Here is a 26513-nt window from a genome sequence, read left to right as displayed (position 1 = left end):
ATGAAGTGTCGTGGTCAGAGGACGTTTCTGAAACCACAGCAGCTTCAGGAAGTCCTGGTAAAACCTGAGTGAGGTCTGGTTTCTCTACAAGACTTTTAAAACATGCTTGTTGTCAGTGACTGATGATGTCCCCTGTGTGTTGCCATGGGAGATGCACAGGTGAATAAACCATGTTACCTGAAGTTCAGTCAGATCCAGATTGCCGTGGTCTCTGCTGGACAGAACCAGAATGAGCTGCTGGTGTTGTCCATGTTTGATCACATGACAGGAGGTCATCATTATCTGAGGGCTATGGGTTGTCGACCTCTAGAACCCAAGTGAAGACGGGTTCAGGTGGATTTGGTGGAGACAGGTGGTTCAGGTGTATCAGGTGGATTCTCTCAGTCTGAAGTTCCTGTTCCTTCCTGAGACTGTTTGTCTTTCAGTTATCTGGACTTTCACACATGGTTTTAACCTGTATCCGGATACTTTGCCTGTGTGATTACATCTGATCCATGGGTCTTTACCAATGGTGGCGAAGTCTTACTTCAATAAAAGTACTAATACCACAGAGTAAAAATACTCGATTACAAATAAAAGTCCTGGATTCAAAAGCTTATTTAGGGTAAAATTATTATTATGTTGTATGTAAAGTAGTTGTTGTAATGTATCCAGATACAGTTTATTACTTTACTATACTACTATACTCACAGTCCTGATCTGTCTCCTCTCTCTGCACCTGTCCCAGCTCACCTGATTGACCACACCCACTGACACACCTGACCCCCGTCTCCTCACCTGATCTTGATCCTGAACCCGATCCTGAACCTGAACCTGATCCTGAACCTGAACCTTCATTGTCCTCCGTTCTGTTCCTTCATGGATCAGAGCCATCCAACGGGGGGGCAAGTGAGCGGGGGCAGGGTTGGGATTAGGGGGGTCAGACCTTCTTTGTTGCTGAGCAGTGATTCAGTTCAGGTCTGCAGTGATGCTCTGTGTGTGTGTTGGTGTTTTATTGCAGAAACCAGAGGAGCAGTAGGGGGCGAGCAATCAGCTGACAGCAGGGTCATCTCTGGGTGAGGACAGGGTCAGAGGTCAGAGGTCAGGGGGTTAGTGGGCAGAGGCTGGGTCGATGTTAGGAAACAGAAAAAAACAGAAGAAAGAGGAGGTTAGTTTCAGCAGGATGATCCATGACCTTTACTCAACAATGATTGAAGATCCAGTCAGTCCACTTCAGAACCCACAGAGACCAGAGTCTGGACTCAGTCTGAACCCAGTCGGGGTAGTCTGTCTAACACTAGCTTCTCTCTGATGATCTGCTCTGGGTTCAGGTTCAGGAGGATTCTGAGGGCAACAGATCTTTTTGTGTTTCTCCATCTTATTGTTGACATTTGACCTTTATGTAGACTGGGTCCAAACAGAGAACTGGGTCCAGTGTGAAGTGGACTGAAATTGACTGAAGTGGACTGACTGAGGAGATCTGAAAGGAAGAAGAAGCTGAGATGAAAATAAATGGGCGAACAGTTTGGTTTGTCATTTCATGAATCAGATGCAGCAGCAGGTGATGATGATGGTGATGATGATGATGAAGTTGATGGTGATAATGATGATGATGATGACGGCAACAGCAGCAGGTGAAAATAAACATGACCAGCTTTCATAACGAGGACAGTGAGATGAACTCTTTTTACTCAATAAGTTTATTTTCTTTTCATGAATCATTTCTGACAAACGTGACGACACAAAGCAACTCTACGTTTTCTCCTACACAGACGTTTTGATGCTAACAACTCTCAGCTTAAAGACGCTATCATTCATAGAAACTTGCATATAAACAGGAAGTTCCTGTTTTTTATATAAAGCCCTAAAATAGATTCAAAAATAGAAGAACATTTCTATAAAGCTGCTACTCGTCTTCTCCCTACAAACAGCCCTCTACTGGAGTTCTCTGCAAAACACGAGTTATATTTCATAAACATTCCTGCTTTATACTTTTCATATATATGTTTATATGGACTTAGACAAGCCACAGGCAAATACTGCTCTCTGCAACAACAAAACAAAAAACATAAAAAAATGTCTCAAGTGGAAAACTGTCTGTAAAACTCATTCACACTCTTTATCTTTGAGGTTTGTCTGAGGTTTTAATTCATGCGCTGTGATGTCGATGACGGAGGAGGAGGAGGAAGAGGACGTCATCCACCCGTCTGCCGCCATCACAGCCAGACACCAGCAAACACAGAGGTTTACCGGTCTCACCTGAATGCAACCCGGACCGACAACGTCCAGTCCAAGTGTGGAGTTTGGACGATGTCTCTACGGTGGGTTCACACCAGGACCCTGTGCAATTTCATCAGATTTATTCATTAATTCTGTCAGTGTTACCTATCGTTACTGTGGATCAATACAGATCAATAGAGATCAATAGATTACAGTTTGATTATTTTAGCAACAAAACCCATAAAAACAGGCTTCTTCTGATTTCTGAAGGAGTTTCAGATCGTCTGGTTCAGAGAGGAGAAAAAAATTTCTGTTGATGGACGATGACCTCACCGTGACTCTGAGATGTTTTCTGCCACCAGTGATCTGATTGGTCAGAGGTGTTTTCTGTGATTTGATTGGTTGAGAGGAGTTTAACCTTCATTACTCTGATTCAGGGCCTGACTTGTCAGGAGTTAAATGTAAAACTGATCATCAGCAGAAACATCATGTCATCAAACCTCAACTGTTTCTATTGCAGACAAATAAAAAGTTTTTACAGGAGAGTTGGTGCTGAGACCTTCAGGTTCAGTCACCACTCTGAGGAAAATCCAATTAAAAATGGAAATAATTGAATTCATTCACAACAAAAAGTCAAACTGATATTTCTAGACTTGGTTTGTGCGCACAGATAAATTAACAAACACTGTTAACTGACATCACAATAACTGCTGAGAACTTTTATCTGTAACATTTAGTAAATCCTCTTTTTCTCTGTCTCCTCCAGTCAGATGTTTGGTGTTAACTTAATTGCTTCTGACAGGATTAGCTTAGCTTAGCACAAAGACTGAGAGCAGGTGGAAACTATTAGCATAGCTCCATCAAGATATAGATCAGAATTGTTGATAAATGTTTGTTGTGTGTCTGTTTTCAGAGACTCAAACCTGTGTGGAAAGTACTGGTTACAACAGTGCTCCAAGTTATGCTAACAGATTCCCTCTGTCTCCAGTCTTTGTGCTAAGCTAAGCTAACCCTGGAGACAAACATCAGATTCAGGAGGATCCAGAGACCAAAGTGGATTTATGAAGATGTTCATGTTTTTAATACTGATCAAATCATATCTGTTTCAAGAGTCCATTATCTGTCATCAACGTCATGGAGGACCCACAAAGTCTTCAAAATAACGGAGCAGAAAGTAATTTTAAATGCATTTCTATCAATGTACACTGCGACGTACCAACAGGATCCTGACGGGGCCACTCGCACATCAGGACTGCATTTCCCAGAAACCAACTGTTCTGTTAGATGAAAGGTGTTTTCACACCTTTGTTTGGCATGTGGGTGTTTTTCACTTCCTGTTTATGTTTCATCCTTCAGAGTTTGCTTCAGCCTGTGACCAGCAGGGGGCGCGGAGTCAAGTCTCAATTCCCTCTACACTACTGTGGTGTGAAAACACCTCAAAACAGACACTCACTGAAGCAAAGCAGTGGATTATGGGAAAGGCAGATGACAGATCTGGGGGGCGGGGTTTGAGGGGGAAGGGACTAACCTTGGTCTGTGGCAGCTGCCCTATGGTAAGGACGGACACACAGCTTATGACTTTAACAGTCACCGCACCTGCACCAGACTGCAAACACCACAAACCATCATGGAGGACGCTGAGTCACATGACTACTGCGTCACACAGCAGCTCATACAGGTACGCACAGGTACATGAACACATCATTGGAGGCGTGTTGAGCATGTGTTGGAGGCAAGTTGACTTCATTTTACTGTCTCAGTTACAGATTCACAGGCGTTGCATGTTTCAGTGCAGAAGCTTCAGTCACATGATGCATCATTTCTAGTTGTATTGTCAGTTCATTAAATAAAACTGTGAGGTTCAGTCTGTGTGAAACGTCAACAGTAGTACAAACATCTTATCACAGTCTTCTCCTACGGCAGAGGATGAGGGCCACAGTCAGGACAAAAATAAGAGGAAAATGAAAAATATGTACAAAAAATGTTGATGCTTCCAGAAGAATTGAGTTTTAATAAATTTAGAAAGAAAATTCTGAATATTTTAAGAATGAAGGTGTAATGTCTGGAAAAAATGTCAATAATCAAGTTGTAATAGTACAAGACAAGTAGCTGTGGCCCTGTTACCCCAGATCACAACATCAACCAATCAGATTTCTGTTAGTGAAGTGATTTAAATTTAGTTTCAGTTTTCTGATCAGAGCTGCTGTCGTTTACTGACTGAACCAGTTTCATTGTTAATTAGAATAAATCAAAAAATATCAAACATCAGACTCAGCACTGAAACGTGACTGAACATCCTCGTCTGTTGTTTAACAGTTTCTGAAAACCTCAATTAGCATCATAACATGGAGTGTGTTGAGTGTGTGTTGGAACCATGTTGGAGGTGTGTTGAGCGTGTGTTGGAGGCGTGTTGAGTGTGTGTTGGAGGCGTGTTGAGCGTGTGTTGAGCATGTGTTGGAGGCGTGTTGGAGGTGTGATGTGTGGAGGCGTGTTAGAGGCATGTTGAGCGTGTGTTGGAGGCGTGTTCAGCGTGTGTTGAGCGTGTGTTGGAGGCATGTTGAGCGCGTGTTGGAGGCGTGTTCGAGCGTGTGTTGAGCGTGTGTTGGAGGCGTGTTGGAGCGCTGTGTTGGAGGCGTGTTGCAGCGTGATGTTGGAGCGTGTGTTGGAGGCGTGTTGAGTGTGTGTTGGAGGCGTGTTGGAGGCGTGTTGGAGGCGTGTTGGAGGTGTGTTGGAGGCGTGTTGGAGGTGTGTTGAGCGTGTGTTGAGTGTGTGTTGGAGGTGTGTTGAAGGTGTGTTGAGCGTGTGTTGGAGGCGTGTTGAGCGTGTGTTGGAGGCGTGTTGAGCGTGTGTTGAGTGTGTGTTGGAGGTGTGTTGAAGGTGTGTTGAGCGTGTGTTGGAGGCGTGTTGAGCGTGTGTTGAGTGTGTGTTGAGCGTGTGTTGGAGGCATGTTGAGCATGTGTTGACTTCAGTTTACTGTCTCAGTTACAGATTCACAGGCTTTGCATGTTTCAGTACAGAAGCTTCAGTCACACGATGCATCATTTCTAGTTGTATTGTCAGTTCATTAAATAAAACTGTGAGGTTCAGTCTGTGCGACACGTCAACAGTAGTACAAACATCTTAAAGAACACAGTCGTTCCTGAACGCCTCATTCACAGTCAACATTACATTAAAAACATGAAAACAGTACAGCACCCCCCTGTGGACAAACACACTGAGGAAAGCCTTTATTTTAACATATTGTTATAGAAGATGAATTTAAATAATAAACTCTCCACTCTGGCCATCATGTTTCAGTATCAGGACACTTTGTGGAGTTATTAACGTAACCTCCCTTTACTGTAGTGGTGATACCTGATCCAGGACCTGAGTCAGACCTGGTCAGTTCTGTGGGTCAACATTTTTGATACCTGAATGGATCTGAGCATGCTCAGTAACAGCTTTTCTCTTAAGATGTTTTGTAAGATGTAACTTTTTTCCAAACTGAGAAAATATTGAATTTGATCGACAGAAATAAAACTGATTCTGCCTGTTCTGTTGTTGCTGCAGCAACATTAACATTATTTCCCTGATTATTATATTTTTATTTATGGAGTTAGTCTCTATGACTTTAACATTATTATTATTGTTATTAGAGTCTATTCAGGTCCAACACATTCTGGATCAGGTCCAAGTCAGACTTGATCGGTTTACTGACGACTCAGTCCAGCAGGGGGCGACACTGCAGGTGTCAGCTGTGAACGAGGCGTGTGTGTGTGTGTGTGTGCATGTGTGTGTGTGTGGAGGAGTGCTTGTTTTCTTAGGAGGCGTGTCTGAGGAGCAGTGTGGGGGCGGGGCTCCACTGGCCATGGGGGTGGTGATGAGGGGTGGGGGAGCAGTCGCAGGAACAGGGGGGCGTGGGCTTACCTAACACCCCACCCGAGTCCAGGGGGTACTCCAAGATGGAGGCCGGCGCCGCCAGAGCATACGGGTAGTCGTATGGCGCTGCATAGATCAGACCAGACTCGGGCCCTGCCCCTGGCATCAGAGCCGGCGTTCCATTGGGCAGCACTGTCTGAATCTGACGAATGAGTGGCATCAGTGCAGGCCCCGTGGGGGCCGGTGTACGGAGGGCGGTGGGCGGGGCCAAGACAGGGGCAGGGCCAGAGAGGACACGAGGAGTCTGAGTGGAGGCTGCAAGAGAGAAGGCAAGGGAGGCTGGGGGAGAGAGGGGAGTCACAGGGGGGAGGAATTAGATCTTTTCTGGTCTGATTGATCAGTCAGTCTCTGATTGATCAGTCTCTCTCTGATTGATCAGTCTATCTCTAATTGATCAGTTTCTGATTGGTCAGTCTTTCTCTGATTGATCAGTCAGTCTATGATTGACCAGTCTCTGATTGATCAGTCTCTGAATAATCAGTCACTCTCTTACAGGGTTTGATGTTAGCATCTCTGTACGTTCCGTTCAGGATCGCTAACTCCATCAGCTGCATCTTCTTCAGACTGTCCTCACCCTCCGCCTGAAACACAAACAGAAATCAGTTGGACCAAACTTTCACTGAGAACCTTTAACACAGACTTGGTTTCTGTGTTAAAGGTTAAATCAGTGTTGTCGTCATGTTTCAGTCTCTGACCCTCAGTGACCTTTGACCCTTTGACCTTTGACCCCCTCAGACCCTGACAGACTGTAGACCTCTGCACAGGTACCAGGTGAAGCCACAGGGGGCGCCACAGACACACTGACACCAACACATGATGATCACTTAGAGAAGAACAAGGTTTAAACAGGAAACAGGAAGTCTTGTTGTGTAACTATGTTTATGTTCTCCAGCAGGCTTCCTGACACCACAGGACGACAGGAAGTCTTAGTCCCCACACCTCAGACCTCCTCAGGAGACTCACAGGGGGTACCAAGGAGCAGAGTTTCCACTGTATGCTCTTAGAATACAAGCACACCTGTAAACACAGGTAAAACACCTACACCACTCTGCAGCTGCTGACCTGAATGTGGCGCTCCACCATGACCACGCCCTCCACCTGTCCTACTCACCTTTCTACATGAAGCTAAAGAGTCATTGTTCTGACTCTGATGGTGCCTGACGTTCTGACGGAACCAGATTTTCAGGGACCGTTGAAACATGGCTGAACCTCTGGGAGCTGTGTATCACTGCACATTTTTACCAGCTACAGTTTAGTCTTGTTTTAGACTCTGAACTTATTGATTACACCTCGTAAATAAAACCTGAATGTTCATGACTCCCAGGAAAAGTTCTGTACAACATGAAAAAGTATGACTCCCTACAACACGTGCGCTGCCCTGTGCAGTTTATAACTCTGTCTGACAGTACTGATGTGATTTACCTGTGCAGCTTTAACACTGGTCCTACACACACTAACGAGCTCACTAACGAGTTCATTTACTAATTAGATCATTCAGTTTTCCTCTGACACAACTACAAACCAACTTCTGCAGTGTTAAGGTCACTGCAACATGAAACTAACATCATCAACTTCCTGTCCAAGACACACACACACACACACACACACACACACACACACACACACAGCAGATGATCAAGTTCTCTTCCTCTTTTTGTCACCACGACAGTGTTTTCCTGGCTTCCCATTGGTTGGTTGAAATTGAGGAAGTGAGAGTCAAGGAAGCGAGGATCAGCAGAATCACTGGACTTCCTGTCTCACTGTGAGGCACGCACACACACACTTGTCTTTCTACAGTTAAGAGGACACTCATTGACGTAATGGATTCTATAACCACAACTTCATTCAGATCATTGTAGATTCATATCATATCCATATTCATATCACATAAGTGTGTCAGAAAATATTTCCCCTGCTCCTTCAAAATAAAAGCTGTTGTTCTCATTGTAGCTCATGAGCCTCATGTTCTCCTAAAACTCTTTTCTCTAAAGTTTCTCTTCATGAGTGTTTCAGGATCAGATGCATCAAACCTGTCATAATTCTGGTTGTCACCTGTTCACAATAAACAACTGTAAAATGTCCAGTTAAAGCTCTGAATTCTGATCTGTTTCATTCACAGAGATTAAAAAGAGGAAGTGATCACTGGTTCAGAACTGCAGACAGAAACAGAGTCAGAGGAGCTAATAGAGCTGCTGACGACCTGTGAGCGACATAAAGACCATGATGATGCTGACCTGATCTGTCCTGAGCTTTATTTATTATTTATTATCAGGAGAAGAACAGACACAATCCAAACTGATGACCAATGATGTCACCCAGAAGTATAAATATAGTCAACACTCCTGATCACATGACTCCTGACCACAGTGACATCAGCTGTGTTTCATCCTGTCAGGGTCAGGAGCAGCAGGAGACAATGATGTCAGGTGAGTCAACAGGTGAGAACACTCCCACAGAGGTTTCATCCTCAAGTTTCATCTACAGCAGAAATATCATTAACATACAGAACTAATAAATACTGTATATAAATATACCTACAGTATATAAATGTACCTGAAAAATATACCTACATATACATATACCTACAGTATATTTATCAGGGGTCAGAGGTCAGAGGTGACTCACAGCAGGAACCAGCAGCTTGTTGACCTCCTCCACAGCTCGTTTGAGTTTGATCTCAGCTCTGTTCTGAGCGTCTTCCACCGTGATGAGGACGTGAAGATCCTCATTCAGGTGTTCCCAGTTCGGCTTCCCTCGATTCTGCTCCTCCTGCTCACACAGGTAGACACACACACACACACACACAGGTAGACACACACACAAGTAGACCGACAGAGACAGGTGTGAGTATGTGATTAAACTGTATTTATAAGCATCCTTTGAACCATTGACGTACATGGAGCTTTAAATAAAACACTAAAACTGCACAGAAGGACCAACTATTTCCTGTTTACTGACTGTTACTGTTACTGACTGTTTACTGACGTTAACCTGATGCTGTGTCAGAACATAGAGTAAAGTTGAAGCTCAGCTGATATGATGTTACAAACAACTACAGGCTGAAGTCTAATCTGCCCGACAACCTGAGGAGCTGCAGCTGATTGGACAATCATTTACACACACACACACACACAGACACAGATGAGCTGTGATAATAAATAAGTCCTGTGTGTGTTTCAGCAGGACGTCAGTTAGAAACAACAAATCAGCCCAACTCACATTTCTGTTTTTATCTCCTCCATGTCCTCCTCCTCCACCTCCTGCTCCTCTCCTCTCCTTCTCTCCCCCACCCTCCTACCCCCTCCATCTGGTTTCTGTTCACCTCCTGTTGTGCTCTTGGTCTCATGTATCTCTGTTAGCGTAGCAGGTGGCTAACCCTGTAAGCAGTTGTGTGTTTTTTCAGCAGTTTGACCTGAAATGTTTGAAATAGTTTCCGTGTCTCGATCATCACTTCAGTCGTTTCTTTCAGCAGCAGAGTCTGTTTTATTTTACTGACTCTGATGAACTGTCGGACTGAGATGAGTCAATAAAGTTTCTGATGAACAGACCTGAGGATGGGATGGCTTCACACTCCAACCCTGATGTTTGCACCTGTCACTTTATCAATCCCACTGTCTATTGATCCTGAGCCTGTATACTTTATTACATCTACTACATCTAACAACCGCTGTGTGAGTGTGTGTGTGTGTGTTACCTTCTTCTTGTCTCTCATGGAGCCCTTCCCTCTCACCATGATCTTACATCCTGTTTCAGCCTCCAGCTGCTTTGCTGTCAGACCTCGAGGTCCCAGAATCCTCCCCACAAAGTTAAACTGCAGCAGAGACAGAGACGGTTACCATGACAACCAGCCAACTAACCACCTCCCCCTCCACAGACTCACATTCAGATTGGTTGGTCTGTAGGTCTGTGGGTCACAGCAGCGTCACATTGTGAGGATCTGGTCCTGTATTTCTCTGGGGGTTTTAGTCTGTCCGTCTGGAGACGCATCTCAAAGTGAGATCAGGGCCACCGACCTCAGATTTCATCACATTTCTTACACAATTGTCCAACACACACTCACATCGGGAAACTCCTTCACAGGGACGTAGAGTTTCTCCTGCAGCTGGATGGTTGGACCGACGGCGTCCGGCAGCTCGCTGCTCCTCTCTGAACCATTCAGGGTGTCGTTGTACATGTCCTTCCTCACACGGCTGATCTCTGAAACACACAACATGTCAACAAAACACGTCAACACACACAACATGTAGTGAGTTGGAACCTGTAGAGAAATAACTATACTACTATAATAAGATACATGTTGTAATAAATACGGAATCAGCTGATTGTCAGTGATGTGTTCATGTGCCAATTATGTCAGTGGAGTTTTGATATATGAGGCAAGAAAAAGAATCTGACCACCGGGAGGCGATGACACTGAGTATGGATGTGTCAGGATTAGAGATCGACCGATTATCGGCTGGGCCGATTATCGGCGCCGATATTCGGCATTTTGACGCATATCGGCATCAGCCGTTTTTTTTAATCCGCCGGCCGATAAGAGATCAATTTAAAACGCGGTTATTTTGGCTCTGATGCAGCCGCGCCTCTCTGTCTGCAGTCACTACTCTGTCTCCAGCATTGTCCCGCCCACAGCACCATCTGATTGGTTACACACAGAGCCATGGTAACAGCCAATCAGCAGTGAAAGCTGTGCGTGCACAGTGCTCACACACACTGAACAACTCTGCTTTTTGCACCACAATCTGGTGCTGCTCAATTGGGACTACTAATTGATTTGAGACTCACATTTCTGTGCAAATTTTATTTAACTTTGTTTTATTGACTTTACAAAACTTCAGGAAGCTATTTATTTATTTAATTAAAATTTCAGTTAACTTTATAAGAGATGCTGCTGACCCTGGGAGCTCCCTGCACTTTTTGTTTTTGTTTGGACTTAAAACAAAGATAAGTGAAAGATAAAATAACATTTCAGTTATACTGAAATTTTGGTAAACTTTATTTACTGTAGAAAACTTTAGGGAGATATTTATTTGTTTAAGTTTTAATTTAACTTTATAAGACATGCTGCTGCCTGGGAGCTCCCTGCACTTTTTGTTAGAATTTAAAAAACAAAGCTGTCTATTGTCTAAGATAAAAAAACCTTTAACATGTTGCAAATCTGAAAAGCTGTTTAATAAACATATTTTTAAAGGCATTTAAACAAAGTTAAGCGCCGGAGTTTGTATTATTCAAAATTTTTATACCATTTTTACTGCAAATGAATATCGGCTCCAAATATCGGTTATCAGCCTCCTTGACTACTAATAATCGGTATCAGTATCGGCCCTGAAAAAACCATATTGGTCGATCCCTAGTCAGGATATGGATCGTGGACTAATTGCTCGTTTGGCACATTAGCGTAAAGGTTTCCTGTGCGTCCCACTGCACATGCTCAGTAGTGTTTCCTTGCTGGTCCATGGACACATTCAGATATCACCTAAATAAAATTCAGTTTTCTAGATTCTGGTTTAAAAATTACAAATAAACCTTTAAAACGCAGAGTGAAAACAGACTTGTAACGAAAGTAATTCATGTTATTATTGGTTGCAGTACCATGAGTAACCACAGGCTGAATGGAGGTGCTGCATCACTTCTTGAGGGGAAACTGCTGCCATCTTCAACAGGAAGTGACAGTATCCCATGCAACTGTTGCCATGATGCCAACACCATCCCTGACCTTCACATCCCCCAGATTTATTTCTTCCCCCCTGTGCATGCTGGGAGATTTAATGAAGCTTTTTGAAAGCTGATTCTGCCCAGAGCAACCAAAATCCTCACAACACCACCTCATAGCCAACCAGGAGCCAGGACACTGTCTGAGCCAATCAGGGGCCAGGACACTCTGTCTGAGCCAATCAGGAGCTAGGATATTCTGTCTGTGCGAGCCAATCATTTAAAAAAAATTCTATTCTATAATCACTTTACAACCCCTCAGATTCAGATCTTGAGGGTGTCTGTGGGGGTCTGCAGCCTCAGGTGCTTAGCAACACTGAGGCTAAAAACAACCCATAATGCATCAGTTCAGAGCTGCTGTTACATTCACCAACAGAACATCTGTAAAACATCAGCTCATTGTTCAAGAGTAAAGGATGAAGTCAGGTGACGAGGAAACCAAATGAGTTGATTAAAGTGTCAGGGTGATTTATGGTTTCTAATATTAAAACTTTTCTTCTGACGTGTTCAGTGATTTGCCAGCTTTCAAAACATCCAATCAGCTTCCTGCTCTGACCCTGAGGCCACACACAAACACACACACACACACAGCAGTAAAGGTAAATCTGTGTGTGACCAGCAGAATAAATCACTTCCTGTGTCGTAAGATGAGACTGAATATTTCAGTGTTTATGGTCTGACGTCGTCTGCAGCTGCTGAACCTTTAAAACATAAAACTCAACAATAAAACAAACGGAACAAAACACAAACTCTGACATAGTCAAATAAAACACAATGGTTTTATATCTGCTGCTGTTGGATCGTTATTAACATGAACCGACCATCTGAGAACAAACTGTTGGTGACTGGTCTGTAATTCACAGCTTCTCCTCCCTCTATAGACCAGGACCCAGTACTCCAGGGTTCAGGGACTGGACCAGGCTCTGGACCAGAGATGAATTGGAGGCTGAACAATGAAGTTCAGCTGCTTCAACAAACCACCTGCTGTGTAATGAGCTGATGTTTTATGGGTCAAAGGTCAAAGTTTCATTAGATGATCACAGTGATGTGGACCTTCAAAGAGCCAGATGTCCCCACAGTGCAGAGGTGTCCTCACAGTGATGGTAAAAACTGAAACATGTCCTCACAAAGATAGACATTCAAACTCACACACTCTGTCTGTGGTTTTACTGCCTGAGACCATTACAGGGACGCCAGCCAAAGGGAATTATGGGTAAATTGATTTCCCCTCCACACACACACACTCGTCATTTTAGCGTTTGAATTGATTAATTAGAGCAATTAAGTGATGAATCTCTGCACTCAGAGTAATTGAGAGGAAGACAAAGAAAAAAGATGTGTGTGTGTGTGTGTGTGTGTGTGTTGGGGGGGGGCACTTAAGGCATGCAGATGAAGAAGGTGAATGTAAAACACTGCTGCCTTCAGGTGCTGCTTTGAAATTTCACGGCTAACATGAAACTGTCCAATCAGAGAAATGAAAACAGTGAAACTGATGTAGGATCAGTGTGACTCTGTCAGTGAACAGATCCAGATGTTCAGTGTGTGAGGTCCAGATGTTTCACCTGTTCTCTGATCAGCACGTAAAACAAACGACTCAATGTTCAGTTTCACCTGATGCAGCTGTAACATTTAAAATTGACAAAATGATACTATGTCCGTACTTTATTGTAGTAATACTGCAGGACATAGTATTTTTACTCTGTGGTATCAGCCCACTGAAGTCTAACTGTAGTTTATCTGTAGTCTAATTGTAGTTTATCTGTAGGCTAACTGTAGTTTATTGGTAGTTTATCTGTTGTCTAACTATATTTTAGTTTATCTGCAGTTTAACTGTAGTTTACTTTATCTGTAGTCTAACTGTAGTTTAACTGTTGTCTAACTGTACTTTAATCGTAGTTTAGTTTATCTTTAGTCTAACTGTAGTTTAGTTTATCGGTAATTTAACTGTAGTTTATCTGTAGTCTTATTGTAGTTTACTTTATCTGTAGTCTAACTGTAGTTTAACTGTAGTTTATCTGTAGTCTGAGTGTAATTTAACTGTTGTCTAACTGTAGTTTATATGTAGTTTAATTCCAGTGTCTCTGTTTGCAGGACAAAGTGAGAATAGAAGGATGAAGCAGCAGAAAATTGAAAAATTTCAGGTTCAGAACATCAAGTATCTACAGCTTTGATCCTCTGAACCAATCACAGCTGACACTGAGGAAGAGGTGGGGTTCACCTGGACAGGTAACCAGTCAATCACAGAGAAAAAACAACCATTTACACCTTCAGTCACCAGTTTAACCTACAGGTCTTTGGACTGTGGGAGGAAACTGAAGAACCAGAGAGACCCCAACTGGACCGGGTTCAAACCCAGAACCTTGTTACTCTGAGGAGACATAACCAACCACTGAACCACTGAGACCCCAGATTAAAGCAAGAAACATTAAACTTCTGACAGACAGACAGGTGCACAGACAGACAGACAGGTGGTCCGGGTCTCACCCTCGTCCAGCAGTCTCTCCAGGTGCTGGAAGATCCCGCAGAAGTTCGGCAGACTGCTCATCAGCTTCTTATCGTTCATGAGCTGCATCAGATAATCCGGACTGGGCCTGGGCTTCTCCTTCCCCTCCATCTCCCCCACCATGGTCTGACTCACACCGACACACTGTACCCAGCTAAAACCAAAACTGGATCCGAATCAGAACGGACCTCCTCTGAGTGTGGAGACCATGAAGATAAATCCAGACCCGGACCAAGACCCGGTCCCAGAGCGCTCCTCTCGTCCTGCTTTAAATCCCACAAGTTAAAGATGAAACTCTGCTCTGGCCGCTGAACTGATCCGGATCACAGGAGAACCGGCTCTGCCCCCGGCTCTCTGTCCGGAGCTCCCCGGGTCTCAGCGTCTGTCTTTCGGCGAGCAGCGGTGTCGTTCCACCGCTCGGTCCGCTCCGCTCCTCCACTCTCTCTCTCACCGAGACCGAGACCTGCAGGGGGACCGTCAAATCTGGCAGCTGGAGACAAGGGTCTTCCGGCCCCAGCCTTCAGAATAAAAGCATGGACCTTCAGAATAAAAGAATCATTTTGAATCATTTATTACACAAAGTTTATGAACAAGAGAAAAAGGTTGATTTTTTTTAAAGATGAAAAATGAGCTGATTTAAAATTATGGATAAAAACAAAAAACAAACGATCATGTGACGTCAAAGAGAAAACCATCAGAAGTAATCAATCAAACTCATTGATCACTTATTTAAATCATTCAATTTATTTCAGATTAAACTTTATTTATAACATTTTACAAACAACAAAATGTTTTATCAAAACCAGAACTGAACATTCCTTTAATGCGTTATTCCGCTTTTATTTTGAAGGCGTCATGAATAGACTTCCTGACCTGCTCCATGTAAACTTGATGAAACTCAAACTACATCTAATTTAAAACTTCACATTCAAAACAAACAGTTTCAACTTTATTTAAACTCTGCATTTAGTGTCCTTTAAACACTAAATACAATCATCACTCAGTTAATCAATAACAGAAAATCAATCATCAATCAGTTAATCAATAACAGAAACAAACACGTTTTTTATGTGAAAATGTTTCAGTGTCTGTTATTTGAACAAATCAATCAGGTCATTGATTATCAGAGAAAATAATCAGCAGATAAGAACCTCACCAGTGCTAACCATGCTAACTGTTAGCTGCTCCAGACAGGTAACTATTGATTATCAGTCTACAGGAGACATGAGGGCTGATTGATTCGTGTGATTGATCAGTATTTGTCCTGAGATGTTTTAATGAACATTCAGTTCAACTCTCTTAAAATCTGAAGTTTGTAAGTTTTCTGTTTCTTCTGTCTCAGCTCTGATGACATCATCTCACCTGTTCACCTCACCTGTTCTCCAACATGGAGGAGGAGCTCAGTGGCGGCCGTTTTGACAAAGATGATGATGTCATCACTGCTGAGTTTAAACTGTTTCACTGAAAATCGGGGGCGGGGGTTGGTGTCTCTCAGGCGTTCTCAGACATCAGTGTGAATAAAGCTTCTTAGTTTGAATCTGTTGCTTTAAATACTTTAATTGGTCAAATGGATTTTACTTCTCTTTCATATGGAAAACAGCCCCCCCCGGTGCCTGGGAGCCTGAAAGGAGAAGAAAAGGCTTGAAAGGAGAGGAAAGGGAAAGGAAAGAGAGAAGGGGGAGGAGGGGGGAGGAAAGGAAGAATAAAACAACAGCAGTTCTTCTTGTGTGTGTGTGATGTCAGCTCGTCTCTCGGAGCAAAAACATCGACTCAAAGAATGTTTCACTCTCAGAGATAAAGTTTTCCCTAAACCTTGTCTGCCAGGAGGTCTGTACCTACAGACTAGACTCAGGGTACCACACAATACTACAGAGTACTACACAGTACCACACAGTACTATAAAGTACTACACAGTACACACAGTATACAGAGTATTGGACACAGTTGTGGACAGAGTAGTGAACAGTGGTGGACACAGTAGTGGAGAGAGTAGTGGACAGTAGTGGACAGAGTAGTGAACAGTAGTTTACAGTAGTTAACAGTAGTGGACAGTAGTGGACAGTGGTGGACACAGTAGTGGACAGAGTAGTGAACAGTAGTTTACAGTAGTTAACAGTAGTGGACAGTAGTGGACAGTGGTGGACACAGTAGTGGACAGAGTAGTGAACAGTAGTTTACAGTAGTGGACAGCGGTGGACAGTAGTTTACAGTAGTGGACAGTAGTTTACAGTAGTGAACAATAGTGGACAGAGTAGTGAACAGTAGTGGACAGTGGTGGACACAGTAGTGGACAGAGTAATGAACAGTAGTTTACAGTAGTTAACAGTAGTGGACAGTAGTGGACAGCGGTGGACACAGTAGTGGACAGTACTTTACAGTGGTGGACAGTAGTTTACAGTAGTGGACAGAGTAGTGAACAGTAGTGGACAGTAGTGAACAGTAGTAGACAGTGGTGGACACAGTAGTGGATAGAATAGTGGACAGTAGTTTACAGTAGTTAACAGTAGTTTACAGTAGTGTGGACAGAGTAGTGGACAGTAGTGGACAGTTGTTTGTGGGTCTGTTTGTTTTCAGAGACATCTCTGGAACGACTGACATCTGCAGCTCTCTCCGCCCTCGCTGTGCTCTGATTGGTGAAAACAAACAACATCACTGTTCAGAGTCATGTGACCTTCAGATGACCTTCAGGTGGTGAAAGGTCACATTAACATGTCTCACACAGATGGAGGTCAGAGGTCAGTCACAGGCTGCACCCAGAGCACAGAAACTATTTTTCTACAGTGTTTGTTTGTGAGGGTGGGGTCAGAGGTCACAGTGATATGTTACTAACTGTAACTATAACATCTGTATGTATTACATGATTTCTTCACTTTGACCTTTGATCTCTGACCACCAAAATCAAATCAGTTCATCTGAGACTGAAGCAACAATGAACAGAATGTGTGTGTGTGTATGTGTGAGTGTGTGTGTGTGTGTGTGTGTGTGTGTGTGTGTGTGTGTATGTGTAACATCAGCTGATTGTCAGCTGGATCTTTGTTTTCAGACAATAGAACAGACGGAGACGTTTCCTCAGCACAATCATTGGTTTGTCTTTGAAACTGATTCAGAACAAACTGTCACTGACTCACAACAACATCAACAACAACAACAACCTGTTTGTGTGTTTGTTGTGAATCCACAGGTGGAATCCCCTCACCTGAACACACTTGAAAACACCTGGAGCCTCTCAGCCCTCAGCTCATTGACTGGCTGCAGGTCCAGACCTGTGATAGACTGATGACCCGTCTGAACCTCAGAGGTACTGGATGGATGAACATAAAGCTGTGATGTCATCCAGGTGAGGCGTCAGGTGAGCATGTGGATGTAGAAACAGACTGAACAGACGTCATTGAGCAGCTTCAGTCAGTTAATGTGAGAATAAGTTTCAGACCAACACTAGTTTAATCTAAAACTTTATATAAACAGAGTTCTGCAGGACTGAGCCTTAAACCAGGAAGTAAGTTAGCACTTCCTGTTTCACTTCCCTCATCTCAAAGTCAGTGTGTTTCTGGTTAAATGTCTGAAATAAGGTCTGTGGTTTTAACACAAGCTCAAGACATTTTCAGGTTTTATTCTCTGACATAAAATGGGTCAGTAAATCCCCCACTCCTGATGTTTGAAGCTTTTACGTGTCTTAAAAAAGGCGGTTGCTAACGAGTGTCTAAATGAGACTACAGAGGTTGTTGGGGACGTTAACATGAAAACCCATCTACTCACCAGTCCACCTTTACAGCCTCGTTGTGTTTCTACTCACGCTCTTTCAAACTCTCACTAACTTTCTAAGAAGAAAGGCTTTTGGAGAAGAGCTCAGAGGTCAGAGTCTGAAAACTGGTTTACTTTCTCTTCTGTAACAGAGTATTTAAACTGCAGTACTGGTACTTTTACTTCAGGCTCGGAGTAATCCCTATTCTGTGTGATGATGGTTGGGGTGGGGTGGGGGTGGGGGGGTCCTGGGAAAAGGTCCTGGCTAGTCTGGGTTCAGAGTGGATCTGGTCTGATCCAGACTCCACAAATCACCCTGAGACACAAAGAACAGAAGAAGCTGCAGGTTTAATTAAAGGAGCAGTTCTCTGTAAATCACAGAGCTGTCGTTACACTGCAGCTGATCTCGGATTAGATCTAAATCACTGAGTTTACTATCAACAATCAGACAACAGCTGAATCTGAATCTGTTTTATCTCTCTCCTCTTCTCCTCCTTTTCCTCTTTTTACCTTTCCTTCCCTACCCTCTCCTCCCTCCTCTCCTCCCTTCTCTCCTTCTCCCTCTTTTTGAAACTCTCCCACAGTTGAGTCCGGTCTTTGAGGAGTTCTGGATCTGCTGTGGGATGTTTGGGTTCAGTCCAGACCTCCATGTCGTATGAAAGGAGAGGTCGGACCCCCCCCCCCTCGTCTCCCACCGCCTGGTGTCTTTGTCTCTGTCCTTGGCAGCCTCAACGAGTCCTCAGAGCTTCTTTCACCAGGAGAGAAAAGCAGATTGTCTTCATTAAGGAGGATGCCTTGTTTCAGGAAGTCCAGGCCGGGAGGAGGGGGGAGTTACAGAGAGGGAGGGGGGGACACAGACAGAGAGAGAGGGAGAGAGGGAGAGAGGAGGAGGTGAAGCAGAATGTCAAAGTGAGGAAAGTCTTTTGTGTTGGGTGTTTTCCGCCCGGCGACAACTGATTCATATTCAAATACAGACTGTGAATGGACGGTTACACACATTCCAAAACACAGACACACACACACACACACACACACTTCCTTTATAAAGAGGAATGAAGCTGAGAGAGTGATGTCATTGTTGGAGAAGGTGTGAAACTGTGAAAGGAGGAGGAGGAGGTGGAGAGAAAGGAAACAGGAAACACGTTTAGTTTATTTATTTATTTTTTTGGAGTTTATACATTTTCTGAAAAATACAAACATCTCTGTCCTCCATCTCTCTGTCCTCCATCTCTGTCTTCTATCCCTGTCCCCCATCTCTGTCCTCCATCTCTCTGTCCTCTATATCTGTCCTCCATCTCTCTGTCCTCTATATCTGTCCTCCATCTCTCTATCATCTATTTCTCTGTCCCCCATCTCTGTCTTCCATCTCTCTGTCCTCTATATCTGTCCCCCATCTCTGTCCTCCATCTCTCTGTCCTCTATATCTGTTCTCCATCTCTGTCTTCTATGTCTATTCTCCATCTCTCTGTTCTCCTGGTCTCCACCATTTTGCCTCCACTGTAGAAACAGTAGAATCCAGCTTCTACCAGACTCAAACTAAAGGATGAAGTACACAGGGTCAGAGGTCACACTCTTTACAACAGGTTGCTATGGTTACAGAGCTGCTGATTCAGTGACATCAGAACCAGAACCAGTTTGATATTGAACTTTCTCTCTGACAGCTGCTCATTGTTCCAGCAGCTCCACACCACTGTGCTCTGATTGGATCTGTGTTGTTTTCAGTGAGGAAGGCGGGGCCGTCTGTCAGAGGAACCGTGGATCTCGATTGGCTCTGCGGGAGCGAAAACGGATCTCAGAGAGTTTGGAGTTGATGCCGGAGCCGATGACTCCTTTCTTGGCGAGAGGAAACCGAGCCAAGATGGCGTCTGAGGAGAAGAAGGAGACTGTGAGAGAAAGGTCAGTGGTTAAAGGAACAGCCCATCAGAGTCTGAACCTACTGAAGATGGCGTTGATCTTGTGCGGGTCAAGCGCGCTTCGCTGTGGGTGGAAGGCAGGTCGGCGGCTCCGCCCGCCTCTCAGGTTACTGTTCATCAGCGTGTTCATATCAAACATGCCCATCAGCAGTGTCCGAGCCATCGCCGTGGGAGACTGTGCCTGATTAGCTGCCTGCCACGACCGCACATCACAGAGCACGCCAGAGCCCGGGTACACCTCCACCTGGTGCACCTAGACAGGACAGGTAAACATCACACTAATGAGCTGTTAAGAAGCTCTCACCTGGACACATTAAACCATCTGGATTAAAGGTGTCCTCACCTGTCCAGTTGCATCTCCGGCAGTGCACTGGCTCTCAGAGCAGCTCCTCCTCAGCTCCTCCATGTCAGTCTGGCTGCAGAGTGGTGCCTCCTCCCCCATATGACTCCCCAGGTCCCTGAGGTCTGGTCCTCCTGGCACCTCTTCGTCCTCAGAGCCCAGTGGACCCCAGGACTCCGACAGGTCCTCGCTCAGCTCCTCCTGGAACTGTGGGATCTGGACCTGAGGACTGAAGTCTCCGTCCTGATTGGTCGCTGTTTGGTGGTGATAAGGGGTGTAACTGTCATTTCCACCTGTTGCTTTGGAGACGGAGTGGTGACCGTTCACCTGGCCCAGCGTCTGCCACATGGTGGACAGGAGCCCAGGGATCTCTGGGAAATGTGTTCACAGCAGATGTCATGAAATTAAACAGGATGTAAAACCTGATCTGTTCCCTGACGTCCTATCTGAACCTGGTTTCTGATTGGTCACCTGTGAACGGATAGACCAGGTGATGTGGATCTGGACTCACCGTGGATCAGCATGTTCTTCAGTCTGTGGTTCTCGGCTGACAGCTCTGCTTTCTCTCTCTCCAGCTCTTGAACCCTTGAACGCAGGAAGTGAAGCTCAGCGATCTGTGAGGGCATCAGACCTGACACAGCTGACTCCACCTTCACCATCTGCAGGACAGAGAAGATTTTTCTTTAAAAAACAGTTGTTAAAAGAATACTTCAAATAAATGTGATGAGGAAACTCACCTGTAAATTCACCTGTAAACTCACCTGAACACTAACCCTGCCCAGCCAGTACCTGTGTTGTTCTGCTGATCTGATGTGTTTTATTTCATCACCTGTCAGATCTCTGTGAACAGTTAAGTTGTTTTCTACTTTATTCTATTGTAAAACAAACTCGGTCTATTTTTCACTTTAGGAAGCTTCATGTTTATGCAAAGTGAAATACTCACACACAGCTTTACTGCAGTAAAAGTACTTAGTTACTTTCTCCACTGGCAACTAAACACGGAGAGAAACTGGACACAGTAAAACATTCAGTTTGCAGTGCCCCCCACTGGTCACAGTGTCAAACTGCACTAACAGGAATAAACCAGCTGTGGAGGAAGCACTCTGATCCTTGAGTAGAAGTACTCGAGTATCATCAGTTAAATGTACTGACTGATGCAGTTACAAGTTACTTTACTTCAGATGAAGTATTGTTATAAATGCAAATAGATCAATTAATTTAATTCAGTTTAATTCAATTATTTTCATGTTTGTTTTCATTAAACTAATCAATCAATTCATTAATCAATAATCAGCTAATCATAATGAAAATAATCATTATTTAAAATCTGAACTCAACTGCTCCAGCAGTGATAAAAACTTACTTACTTACTTTCATAGTTGAAATACATTTACCTGATTACACTCGGATACTTTTACTGAGGTAAAAATACTGAGTACTATTATTATTATTATTATTATTATTATTATTATTATTATTATCATCATCATCACAGTGCCACAGATAAACAGTGTGTGTTTGTAGCTTATAATTAATCTTCTACAGTTTTGTATTAAATCTAATATTTGCAGTTTATATTTTCTCAGGCTGCAGATGAACATGAAACCCGGTTCCTCTTACCGTCGGCCCGGTGCCGGTCCCGGTGTGTGTCCGCTGCAGGACGCTGCTGTCCGGACTCTCCGTCATCTGAAGACACGAACCGGAGCCGCTGTAAGGACGTTACTATCGGACTGGACCTGGGAATGTTCCGGAGCTTCAGCCGCTTAGAAAAAAAAACACACAAAGAAAAAAAAAAAAACAAGTTTATTAAAATTCATAATACCTCCACTTCCGGCGCCGCTCCGTGACGACATCCCTGCGCGCCCTACTGTAGTTCTGCAGATTGACGTTGGCAACGTTAGTCTGTGCACAGCGGGACTACAGTACCCAGAGTGCACCGCGGCCCGCAGCCTGTAACCGAGACTGAAGGACGAAGAGACGATGATCGGTGAGTTGTGTTCCTCTGCTCAGGTTCTACTGAGGTTCTACTGCTCGGAGTTCAGCTGAATGAGAACCAGTTTAATCAGGAACTGACTGACAGAAGTACTCTGATCATTTACTGCAGTGAAAGTACACAAGTATTCTCAGTCAAAATACTGATGCAATAAATTGTCACTGAAGTCCAAGTAGCAACGAGTAAAGTACTGTAATAAAGTACTCAGTTACTCTGCAGAGCTGCTGCTCACGTGTCAGTTGTTTACCTGTCCCTTTAGAGTCACCTGACCACCTGACCTGTCACCTGTGTGTCTCCTCAGTGTTTGTGCGGTATAACCTGGGGCCAGGGGTGGCCGTGGAGCTGCAGGAGGAGGCAAGTGTGGCTGAGCTGAAGGAGGTGGTGGGGAATCAGCAGGGAGTCAGACCGGAGCAGCTCAGGGTTCTGTTTGCTGGGAGGGAGCTGCAGAGCTCTGCCACGCTACAGGTGAGGTCAGAAGGATGTTGGGAAATTAAAGATTTTTTTTCTATTTTATTTATTTATCGTCTTTCTCCTCCCCTCTTCTCTTCCTCCTCCTCCTCCTCCTCTCCTCCTCTCGCTCCCTCAGGGTTGTAACCTCCCGGAGCAGAGTACCATCCATGTCGTCCTCCCTCCTTCAGGATCCTCCTCCTCCCGGCTGCTCCTCCTGCAGGAGCGTCTGTCTCTGGTTGGGGAGGAGGAGCAGGACAGCCTGACCAGGCTGGACCTCAGCTCCTCACGCCTCCCCACCACCTCCACCGGCCTGGCTGTGATCCTGGAGGGGAGCGATGGAGGAGGAGGTGACGGAGGAACAGAGGAGGCGCAGACTACAGGAGTGAAAGGTCAGTGTGTCGGTGCTCCTGTAACACATCAGTATTGTAGTATGTGAGTAGTACTCTGACTGTGTACCTGTGTGTACCTGTGTGTTGTGTGTCCTGTGTGTACCTGTGTACCTGTGTGTACAGGTGTGCATACCTGCAGTACTTTCTTCGTGTACTGTAAGAGCTGCAGGTCGGTTCAACCTGGAAAACTGAGAGTTCGCTGTCAGAGCTGCAAACAGACAACACTGACTCTGAGCAGAGTGAGTACTGATACTGCAGTAACACAGTAACTGTACTGCACATACTCAGTATTTATGTCTGTTAGTTGCTGTGTATGGCCACAGGGGGCGCTGCAGGTCACAGACATGTGATCAGTGATGATAAATTATTCTAGTTCATCAAACTTTCATTTTCTGATCAGTAAGATGAAGATGATGATGTTGATAATGATGAAGGTCTCTCTGTGTTTCAGGGTCCGTCCTGTTGGGATGACGTCCTCCTCCCTGGTCGTATCCATGGCATCTGTCAATCAGATGGTTGTCATGGTAATGAAGCGGTAAGAGGACACATCTGAGCTCCGGAGATTCATCAGTTAATTGATCAGTTGTTAGTTGATCAGTTCCTCCCCTGCGTGTGTGTGCAGGAGTTCTTCATGAAGTGTGCGTCCCACCCAACCTCAGATGACGACCTTTCTGTGGCCCTCGACCTCATCATGACCAACACCAGAGACGTGCCCTGCATCGCCTGCACTGACATCATGTAACACGCACACACACACACACACACACACACACACACACACACACACACACACAGTCTCATCAGTTTCCAGCTGTTGTAGCATCTGAACTGAGTCTCAGCAGATGAATCTGGATCTGATCTGACTCTGGGTTCAGGTTCTGTCACTCAGCTTGTCTCAGGTTCAACGATAATGTTATTGATCAGTTTCTCTGAGACAGACTCAGTTTAAACTTCTGATTTCATGTTCAACAGGATTAAAAAAGAACAGAGTGTTAATGAGATTAGTAATAATAATAATAATAATCAGTAAATCAATAAACAGATCAGTTAAAGCTCTGATCCTCTCTCCTCGATCTCAGAGACGTGGTCTTGGTCTTCCAGTGTTTGGAGCGTCATGTGATCTGTCTGGACTGTTTCCGTCGGTACTGTCAGGCCCGACTGGATGAGCGACAGTTTGTTCATCACGCTGTGATTGGATACTCTCTGCCCTGTGCAGGTGAGTCACCTGACGACTGTTTCCTCTGAGACAGTACACATCATACATCACACACATCACACACACACACGGGACGGCTGTTGAACAACTGACTAAACAGCTGTTCACAGAACCTCATGGAGTTCTGTGGTTGGTCGGCTCACCTGTGAGGCCTGGCCTGTGGGTGGGGCCGGCTGCGTCTGACGCGCCCCCCTTGTGGTAGCGCCCTCTGCGGTCTCTGCAGAAGATGAAGCTGCACCAGCTGTTCACCAAATGTTCACCAGCTTTCTCATGTTTACTCATCAGAGGTTTCAGTCCTTCAGTCTTCGCCTGTGTTGACATGTGACATAGTGATATGTCACATGTCAACACAGGCATCACACACACACACACACACACACACACACATAACTGTGTGTGTACACACACACACATAACTGTGCAGGATTAACACATAACTGTGTGTGTGTGTGTGTGATGCGTACTGACTCATTCACAGTCTTCGCCTGTGTTGACGTGTGTGTGTGTGTGTGTGTGTGTGTGTGTGTGTGTGTGTGTGCAGCCGGCTGCGTCAACTCTTTAATCAAAGAGCTTCATCACTTCAGAGTGTTGGGGGAGGAACAGGTGAGTCCTGTCTTCTTATTGGTCATTGTCATTTTACCCAGCATTCAGGCTGACACACCTGAGCTCGCTCTCTCTCTCTCAGTATGGTCGGTATCTGCAGTACGGGGCTGAGGAGTGCCTGCTGATGATAGGAGGACTGATGTGTCCATCACCTGGTTGTGGGGCGGGGCTTCTCCCCTCAGACGGCAGCAGGAGGGTGGAGTGTGACAGACGTGCGGGCTGTGGCTTCGTCTTCTGCAGAGACTGCAGAGGGCGCTACCACGAGGGGGCGTGTCAGACGCAGCCAGCCCCGCCCACAGACCAGGCCTCACAGGTGAGCCGACCAACCACAGAGCTACCGGAGGTTCTGTTGGTCTGTGCTGCAGAAGAGACAGAGTGAAGTACGGTGGCTGAGAGGGTTCAACACTGAAGACAACACAACACAAGAAAACACAACACAAAGTGCAGGACATCAACACAGTGATTAACAATTTCTCTGTTTCTCAGAGGAACTGTCTCTCCTACTGATTCACTGATTAATAGTTAATAATCAATCAGAATTTGAAATGACAGTTTATTAGGTGAAGGTGCAGATTGAATACTTTTCACTGCTCTCAGAGAAAATATGATTTTTCATTGTTTTTAAATGTAATTCTCATTTTGGCTGAACTTCCCCTTTAACTCGATCTGAACTGAACTGACCTCATCCTCCTCCTTTCTCCTCCTCTCCTCCTTTCCTCTTTTCCTCTTCCCCCTCTTCCTCTCCTCTCCTCCTCTTTTCTCCTCCTCTCCTCTCTTCCTCCTTTCTCCTCCTCTCCTCCTCAGAGTTTTGTGGTGGGGGAGGAAGCGTCTCTTAGAGGGAGGTGGGATCAGGCGTCTCAGCTCCTCATCCAAGAGTCGACCAAACGCTGCCCTCAGTGTTCAGTTCCTGTGGAGAGAAACGGTAAATAACTCAGCAGGAGGAGATGTGGGTTCACCACCCACACCTGTCTGAAACCTGAGGAGGTACCAGGTCTCACCTGAGACAGAAACTTCTGTAGACCAGATCTCAACCCTGGGTCCTGGGTTTATTGCTGTAATGACAGGAAACAGGAAAGAGATTAACCTGAGTGTCCGTGTCTCCCCCTGCAGGTGGCTGCATGCACATGCAGTGTCCTCTGTGCAGAGCGGAGTGGTGCTGGATCTGTGGAGTCTCCTGGAACAGAGAATGTATGGGAAACCACTGGTTTGGATAAACACACCTGCTCAGGTACAACAGCAGCTTCTCAGACAGGAAGACAGCACCAGAGGACCGTGGGAGATGGACGCCTCCCCAGCTCAGATCTGGACGAGTCAGCGGAGGAACGTGAAATAAACTGACTTCAGATCAGATTCAGTGTCACACTGATCATGTGATCGGAGCGTCACAGGTTCAAGATTGCTGAACAGGAAACAACATGGAGATTGAATAAAGTTTAAACGAAAATGTGTTTTTCTTTGTTTCTCTGTGATAAACCCATACGAACTGATCAATACCTGGTAATCAATACCTGATGATCAACAACATTGATAAACTCT

At 44.9% G+C, this 26513-nt stretch overlaps 3 protein-coding genes across 8 annotated transcripts; 1 reads left to right on the top strand and 2 right to left on the bottom strand.

Moving 5' to 3' along the window:
• Positions 1-758: 758 nt before the first annotated feature.
• LOC108874352 (protein quaking) lies at positions 759-14828 on the bottom strand. 2 transcript variants are annotated; one of them, XM_018662778.2, is made up of 7 exons: positions 14314-14828; positions 10178-10314; positions 9812-9928; positions 8743-8886; positions 6611-6698; positions 6106-6396; positions 759-1103 (listed from the first exon to the last, which is right to left on the bottom strand). In XM_018662778.2, exons 1-7 carry the CDS (start codon positions 14453-14455, stop codon positions 1090-1092), a joined length of 933 nt encoding a protein of 310 aa, XP_018518294.1. In that variant the 5' UTR covers positions 14456-14828; the 3' UTR covers positions 759-1089. The 2 variants fall into 2 exon arrangements, with proteins under 2 accessions (XP_018518294.1, XP_018518293.1); XM_018662777.2 differs by lacking the exon at positions 759-1103 and having other exon boundaries at positions 5993-6396.
• A 4388-nt stretch (positions 14829-19216) lies between these two features.
• Positions 19217-22137, bottom strand: LOC108874358 (uncharacterized). Of its 2 annotated transcripts, XM_018662786.2 has the most exons (7): positions 21947-22076; positions 21270-21318; positions 21088-21166; positions 20838-20985; positions 20330-20697; positions 20011-20239; positions 19217-19938 (listed from the first exon to the last, which is right to left on the bottom strand). In XM_018662786.2, the coding sequence occupies exons 4-7, from the start codon at positions 20983-20985 to the stop codon at positions 19817-19819; spliced, it is 867 nt and encodes a 288-aa protein (XP_018518302.1). In that variant the 5' UTR covers positions 21088-21166; positions 21270-21318; positions 21947-22076; the 3' UTR covers positions 19217-19816. The 2 variants fall into 2 exon arrangements, with proteins under 2 accessions (XP_018518302.1, XP_018518301.1); XM_018662785.2 differs by lacking the exons at positions 21088-21166; positions 21270-21318 and having other exon boundaries at positions 21947-22137.
• Positions 22138-22195: 58 nt separating this feature from the next.
• On the top strand, positions 22196-26421 carry prkn (parkin RBR E3 ubiquitin protein ligase). Of its 4 annotated transcripts, none has more exons than XM_051068872.1 (11): positions 22196-22313; positions 22621-22784; positions 22906-23158; positions 23282-23397; positions 23610-23693; positions 23781-23896; positions 24238-24374; positions 24853-24977; positions 25060-25290; positions 25782-25899; positions 26088-26421. In XM_051068872.1, exons 1-11 carry the CDS (start codon positions 22307-22309, stop codon positions 26189-26191), a joined length of 1455 nt encoding a protein of 484 aa, XP_050924829.1. In that variant the 5' UTR covers positions 22196-22306; the 3' UTR covers positions 26192-26421. The 4 variants fall into 4 exon arrangements, with proteins under 4 accessions (XP_050924829.1, XP_018518297.1, XP_050924828.1 ...); XM_018662781.2 differs by having other exon boundaries at positions 22239-22313; positions 22579-22784; positions 24916-24977; XM_051068871.1 differs by having other exon boundaries at positions 22244-22313; positions 22579-22784.
• Positions 26422-26513: the final 92 nt, after the last annotated feature.

This window comes from Lates calcarifer, unplaced genomic scaffold, assembly GCF_001640805.2.
Source record: "Lates calcarifer isolate ASB-BC8 unplaced genomic scaffold, TLL_Latcal_v3 _unitig_5321_quiver_747, whole genome shotgun sequence".
NCBI lineage: Eukaryota > Metazoa > Chordata > Actinopteri > Centropomidae > Lates > Lates calcarifer.
The sequence above is the reverse complement of the archived record's forward strand: the minus strand, read 5'-3'. Positions and strand labels throughout refer to the sequence as shown.